The sequence below is a fragment of the Chaetura pelagica genome, unplaced genomic scaffold, assembly GCF_000747805.2.
Source record: "Chaetura pelagica isolate M959 unplaced genomic scaffold, ChaPel_1.0 scaffold101, whole genome shotgun sequence".
In the NCBI taxonomy this organism is placed as follows: Eukaryota; Metazoa; Chordata; class Aves; order Apodiformes; family Apodidae; genus Chaetura; species Chaetura pelagica.
Genome location: NW_009952564.1, coordinates 1,218,146 through 1,225,402, shown reverse-complemented (window position 1 = coordinate 1,225,402; position 7,257 = coordinate 1,218,146). Strand labels below are relative to the sequence as shown.

General features: G+C 40.9%; 1 protein-coding gene across 1 annotated transcript; it reads left to right on the top strand.

Moving 5' to 3' along the window:
- The first annotated feature begins 430 nt into the window (after nt 1-430).
- On the top strand, nt 431-4,556 carry LOC104384939 (OX-2 membrane glycoprotein-like). The gene is made up of 4 exons (XM_009993331.1): nt 431-506; nt 1,318-1,644; nt 2,328-2,594; nt 4,447-4,556. The coding sequence occupies exons 1-4, from the start codon at nt 434-436 to the stop codon at nt 4,554-4,556; spliced, it is 777 nt and encodes a 258-aa protein (XP_009991633.1). The 5' UTR covers nt 431-433.
- Nucleotides 4,557-7,257: the final 2,701 nt, after the last annotated feature.

Genomic DNA, 7,257 nt, shown 5'->3' with positions numbered 1-7,257 from the left:
CACTAGTGGAAGCAGCAACACAACCTTATTTTTCCCCCTTTTCCCAGTGTGTTTGTATTTAGCAGGTGCAGTATGGTCCAAAAGTTCCCCAATTCAAGCAATTTAGGACAGGTGGGGAGTCTGGAAGTCCTCAGAGCAGTTCATTTTATCCCTTCATCTCGCAAGCTAACCCTGTTTCTCCCAGTGCCACAGCTAGTTCTGGAAAACCAGTACATTGTGAAACTGCTGGATTAATGCCATTCCAGCTTCCACTGTGCAATTTTTCCTGCTTGGCTATGTGATGGAACCTGTCAGAAAACTGTCTGCCCTAAGAACTGTGTTTTTCTCACATGAAAAAGCTGTTGTACATTTGCACGCCAGAGATGTGTTGTCACTGGAATATGATCTGTTATTCAGCCATGCCTGTCATCTTCTGTTTCTATAGGTGAAGCAGATGTTCCCTTCCAAAATGACTTTCAGAGCTCTGGTTTTGTGTCTGTTTTGTGCTGGGCTTGGAAAGGCAAATGGTAAGTTGAATTTCCTCAAATCTACCTGAAATCTCCCCAAACTGAAGATGGGTGGGGAACTGGTTTTTGATCTCTGAGGCTTCAACATTCAGAGGAAGAGGCAATAATAGGTGAAATACAGATTTCTGATGCCATTTGACATATGTTGATAGCCGAGACATAGACATGGAATTGGCAGATGTGACACAAGACCTCCTGGAACAGCATTGGGACATGGGAGGGACATGCAGCATCCCATATCTATAATGACACTGGACACTTGTTCACCCGAGTTCACAACTTCCCACAGTGGATCCTCCCCTCAGGAAAAAATCTCTCTATTTCCCTCTCTTTCTCTCAAATGCACTACAAGCTCTGAAGCTACATAGTCCAGAAATTCTCTTTAGCTCATTTTGCTGCTCAGTTCTCTGAGAAAGGCTTGGCTTGAGGCCTGGCCTTTCCTTGTGCATTCAATCTTCCCCCCAGCTTCTAGGAAACAAAAATTGTGTGTTTGCTAACAGTGGGAAGCCATGACCTGATTTAATAAAACTGAAGTGAGAATTCTGCAGTTTGGGATACAGAAATAATGTGCCTTTTACTTTTATCCAGTTAAGAAGAAAGCCAGGGCCTCACCCAGTATAAATCAGCATAACTTCATTGATTTCTAAGGGGGTGCAAGAAAAATAACCTTTTGTTGGGGGAAAACCATATAATCAATATGTAATTGATAGAATTGTTGGGTCTGTGGGTAATCTAGGCCTTAGAATGAGCATTAGGGTTCTGAATATATGTGGTATCTGCCCGTTTCACTAACTATTTCATGTTGCTGCAGTGGTTCCACGGGCTGAACACAGAAGCGTGAAGGTGGGTGCCAATGTGACTCTCAGCTGTGTCCTGACAGAACCCAAGGACGTTGTGCAAGTGACATGGCAAAAGGACACTGAAACATCACAGAATAATATAGCTACATACAGTAACTCAGGAGTATTAAGGATTCATGAGCCCTATCAAGACAGAATGAATTTCACAAGTCTGGTACTCAATGAGACCAACATCACTTTCTGGGACACTAGAATGGATGATTCAGGGTGTTACACGTGTCTCTTCAATACTTTTCCTCTCGGCTCCTTCTCGGGACGTACCTGCCTGAGTGTCTTTGGTGAGGTTCTCTGCTGGGTTCTTCTCTAGTGGAAAAAGAGCTGTTTTCTCTCTCACCCACAGCATTTCCTTGAGGAGACTCAAGAACTGCAGTGATAGGAGCATCTTCTGGTGGAACATAGTGTAGAAAAGAGTTTTACTACTGTGAACAAGGCTCTGTAGAGTTGTATTCAAGCCTCTTGTGGTTGTTTTGCCTCTGGGCTGTCACAGCTTGTTATTCAGTAAATAGCAACTGAAAAGTGAGGAGGGGGATCTTTTTTTGTAAGCCTCTGAGCAGTCCCAGCTGAAACTTGGGCAAACTAACATGGCCTGTTGCAGTTTCTTCTTGGAGCCAGGTACAACCCTTGTGCTGTGGGCTGCTGTTCTGAACCTTACCATTGATAGGGAATTAGCAAGTACTAGAACAGCATGGACCAAGAAATGGTTTTACTTTAACAGAGTATTTTTAAAACCTGGGATTTCAGGTTGAGTGAAACCTTTGGGGGGACATAACTTCAGTACAGGGGAAGAAATACTGAATCACAGAGGAGATCTGACCCAATGAACTCTTCTGGCATTCGTGTGCTGTGGGGCTCAGTGGAAATCCAGTAAGCTTTGCTCTGATTGATAATGTTCAAACTGCTATTATTGCTTATGACCAGGTGCTCATTGTGATGATGGATTTTCTCATTTGTGTGTTGGAAGGTCTCAATGCATCTGTCCATTACAACATTTCCAAAGGTCATATGATAGCCATCTGCAATGCCGTTGGTATCCCAGAGCCCACCGTCACCTGGAACAACTTGTTCAATTCTACTCCTACACAGGAGAGGTTCAGGTACAAAAATGGGGTGGTGTCCATCATCAGTAGACTGGAGATCTTCAGCACTCAGAGCATCAGTGCCCAGGACTTGTCCTGCAGAGTAAGCAACAGCAATGAAAAAATGGAATTGCCTGTGGAAATGAAAGGAGGTAGGTGAACAATAGAGGCTGCTTGGTAGTGTTCTCTTGGCCTCAGTGTTTCACAGTAGCATGTTTGGATAGGCATCTGCTGGGAAGAGGAGGGAGGGAAATGTGTATGTGCCAAGTAAGAAGAAAGAAAATCCAACTTTGTGTTTATTGGTGTGCTTGACATGGTAACATATTAGAGTCCCCTCCAGGAGGGGGAACAAACAAACTTAGTCAGCTAGGGAGCTCTGGTTTTTAGAGTCACCACACATTTTTGCAGTAACTCAATCTTCAGTTTTCATGCAACCTTTCATAATTTCTTTGGTAGTCCAAAGATAGATATAAATATTTGTCACCTGATGTTTACCTAGATGAAGTAAAATCTCTGTGGGTTGCTTCATGAACACTGAAGTGGAAGTTTTAAATCAACAACAAATTATATCTGAACAGCAATTAACCGAGTGTTTAATTTAATCTTACTGTATGCTTTGCTACAGTTAACTTGGGTATTGTATTTTAGTTTCTCTGATTTTTTTTTTTTTGCTAAGGCATGTGCATTTCAGTCAGGGTCAGGGAGAAATAGTATTTTCAGGCAGACAGGAAGGTGATCAGTTGCAGCTACCTTGTTTTTATGGGGAAATCTTAAATACATCAATGTCGTATCTGAATACCTTGTTCTGCTAATTTCTTTCTTCCAACATTTTGTTCTACTGGAAAGACTTTCGCCCTAGTTCTGTAGATGAGAAATAGAAACATAAAAAGCTAAAGTACCATCCTAAGTTTACAGAGAAACACTGATTTAGGTAGTTTGTAATTAATGTGTCTAAAAATCCAGAGCCTTAAAAGGAAGACTGCTTGAAAATGAGGAAGACATGAAAAGCAGTTTGGGCTTGTGGGGTAATGCCCAAATTATGGGATCAAGAAGTGATTGTTATAGGAATAGTAGTAAAGAGTCAGATTTGACTTTTAATATATTCTCTCTAAAAGTTAAAAAGCAAATTAGTTCTTAGTTCTGAGCAACACTGTTTGAAAAAGCACTATAAATCTTTATGTCCTGTCTCAAGTGCAGTATTCTTTTGTTTTGACCTTTTAAAAAGGAAGTGTGTATCTCAGAAAGCGTGAAACTAAGACTTGTTATTCTTTGCTAGGGGAATGAAAAATGAGGTAGTAGTTTGTTGTTTTAATAATTTATATTTTAGAGAAAGTGAAATTCAAATGAATACTTCAGATTACCTTTGTTAAAAGATGGGATAATTTTGGCTTGATTCATATAAATTTTAATTCAGAAAGTTTTCCAGCTAACATCAGTGAGCACGGAAATAAGTCGTTGCATGATCGTTCTGATTAATGGCAGTCAAATTAAGTGGCTGATGTCTAGCCAGGGAGGGACATTTACACTCAGGTGTTCGGTAGAACTACTTGCAGGCATCAAAACATAGCCTGTCTTTTTTCTGAAAGTTAGTTTAGCCTTTGCAACAGTGATAAGTATTTGACAATAAAAGGAATAGCTTTTACTTTACGAACAGAAAACTAAAATTCTGGATGAACAAAAAAACTCTTCAGAAAGACTTGTATGAAGTTCTGCTTGTGTACTCATGCCGACTACCATCTCAGAGATGGGATGACAGTTTTGTTTGCTATGGTTGAGCATCTTTTCTTCACAAAGATTTTTGTGTGAGCAAGTAGGTTTGTCTTCAAAGACACCCACATTCTTTTGAACAATTACTGCTTTCATGTAGCTTAGCGATAACTTTCACAATCTTGATGAGGATCCACTCTCATTAATCAAACATTCTCTTGTCTCCTTTTGCTCTTTTTCATATATAAATTGGCTGAGTTTCATGTTTTGTTTTTTGTTGTTGTTTTGCTTTTACAGAAGGGAGAGCCTCATTGCTTTGGCTGATGATTCCTGTGGGCATTTTAATTGTCATAAGTCTGATTCTGATAACTATGTGCTGGAGGAAGAGGATATGCAAGAGGGCTTGAAGCGATGAGTCACTGATGCATGGAAACCAACAGTTTTTGCCCCTAATAATAAGGTGTGGTCCTCAGTAGAGAAGAACAATACTCTGTTGAGAGTGGGTATGAAACTTAGTGATTGATGATTAGTGGGTATGAAACTTAAATTGGACAAATGAACTTTTTGTGAAGTGTTTACAGTTACTAGAGGTTGCCTCAGTTGCATATAATTTTAAGAGCTGTTTTCCCACTTAAACTGAGACAGTACAAAACTTGGTTTCAAGGTGTTCATGTCTGAATATGGCCAGTTAACTGTATTTCAAAGAGAGGCTGAGCCTCTGTATCTCGAATGTTACACAAGTGCTATTTAACAGATTGAAAATACCTCTGTGATATCAGCTAGAGTTCACTTAATGCCTGAATAGGAATTTAAGACACTCTGATTATTATTTGCAGCAACTTCCAAACTTAAAAAAAATTCTACAGATTCAGGCCTGTTAAACTGCACACAGCAACTTGCCTGATCAGCCATAATATACAGCTATTGGGAATCTAAGCTTTGGTAGCCACAGATGTCCTGAAAGTTTGGGAAATATGAAAGTCTGGTGCAGGAGATTCCAGTTACATGGGAAACTTTACAAGACCAAGTACTTGCACACATCTTCCATTGCTTTGTTTACAGTAAAAATAGAAATTATTTCTGGAAGAACCATAATAGCAGTATCCTCTGGTGTGTTTATTCAGTCTGGGGAAGGCTGTGTGTCTAAGCTTTGGCTTAAAAATTATGACAATTCTTGTTTTATCTGTACGACTTGGCTTGTTTTGTCAATCAGTTCGCTTTGACGTACAGCTGGTTTTCTTAACAGTGAGAGGCTGGGTGGCTGCGATCAACATAGTAGCAGGTCAGCCTAGGGAGACTTTTCAGAATAACTTTTTCCAGAAGTGACAGCTGAATACCAGCCTTTCAGATGATAAACTTAGGACATAACTCCTTCTTTCATAAGTCAGATAGATGTGGCACACCCTTCTGGCAGAGGAACTGGTCTTTGGCCATCGAGTCCCAGTTGGAAAGGCATGTTTTACAAAATGTGTTGATTTCCTCTCATGTGTGGCTTTATCATGGGTAGGAGATTGTATTTGTCTTGTTTTGAATTGCAAAAAATATGCAGTGGTATAAGTGAAAGTTGTTTTGCTTGGAACAGCCTCATTCCTTTACCCTTCTAAACACTACTCTGGAAAAAAACCACCAAAAATAAACCAACCAACCAAACAAAAAAAACAATCCAAGAAACCCCAGTGTAAAAATGTTGTAGCCAAACAGATCTAAACAGGGCTAATGAGGGGAGAAATAAACAAAACACCAAACATACAAAAATGTCAACAGAGGGGTAATTCTGCTGTCAGGCTGCCTATCAGGTTTCCCACAGACATAAATATTTTGGAACCCAAGTAAAAATTTTTTTTAAATTTAATCACACACTGCTTTCAGACAGCTCCTATTCTGTTGTACATCACTTAATTTTCTGTTCACGAAAATGTACCTGGCAGTACCCCCCAGCCTCACATATATAGAGAGAGAGTAGAGGGGAAGGGAAAGGAAGGGAAGGCAGATGGATGAGCTTGGGTTTCTTGGGGCATAGCTGGGATTTTTGTCTGGAAGTATGGAATAAATCGTGTTTATGACCAGCAGTATGAAGGTAGCAGTGTAGGAAACATCTCAGAGCTTGTCCTGCCTATACAAAGTAGAAGTGTCAAAGTGTACACTACTGAAAACAACACCATTTCTTTGCAAATAGGAAGCCTTTACTATGTGTGATTAGTACATTTCTATCCTGTGCATCATATCTGTGGTTGTATTTAATTATTAAATAATTTCCAGTATTTTGTTCTGCTTTGCAATTCCAACAGTAGGGCTTTGTATATAACCAGAAAATAAAATGCCAGGCAGCTGAAAGAGATTTAAAATAGAGCTTCTGTGATATATTAATAGTTGCCTTGCTCTTTCAATTTGCTGTTTACTTCCTTGGTATTGGATTGAGAACAGCCTTGAGGCGAAGGATTGATGAAAAGCTCGGCATGAACTGGCAATGTGCGCCTGCAGCCCAGGAAGCCAACCATGTCCTGGGCTGCATCAAAAGCAGCGTGGCCAGCAGGTTGAGGGAGGTGATTCTCCCCCTCTACTCTGCAATTGTGAGACCCCACCAGGAGTGCTGTGTCCACTTCTGGAGCCCCCAACACAGGAAGGGCGTAGAGCTCTTGGAGTGAGTCCAGGAGAGGGCCACAAAGATGATCAGATGGCTGGAGCATCTCTCACATGCAGACAGGCTGAAGGAGTTGGGGCTGTTAAGCTTGGAGAAGGGAAGGCTCTAAGGAGACCTTTTTTCAGCCTTTCAGTACCTGAAGAGGCCTATAGGAAAGCTGGGGAGGGGTTTTTACAAGGGCATGTAATGATAGGACGAGGTTTAAGCTGGAAGAGGGGAGATTTAGGTTAGACACTAGGAAGAAATTCTTTAGTGTGAGAGTGGTGAAACACTGGAATGGGTTGTCCAGGAAAGTTGTGGCTTCCACCCCCTGGAAGTGTTCAAGGCCAGGTTGGATGGGGCTCTGAGCAACCTGATCTAGTAGGAGGTGTCCCTGCCCATGCAGGGGGTTTGGAACTAGATGATCTTTAAGGTCCCTTCCAACTCAAGTCTTTCAGTGATTTTATTATGTGTCTTACTCTTCTATG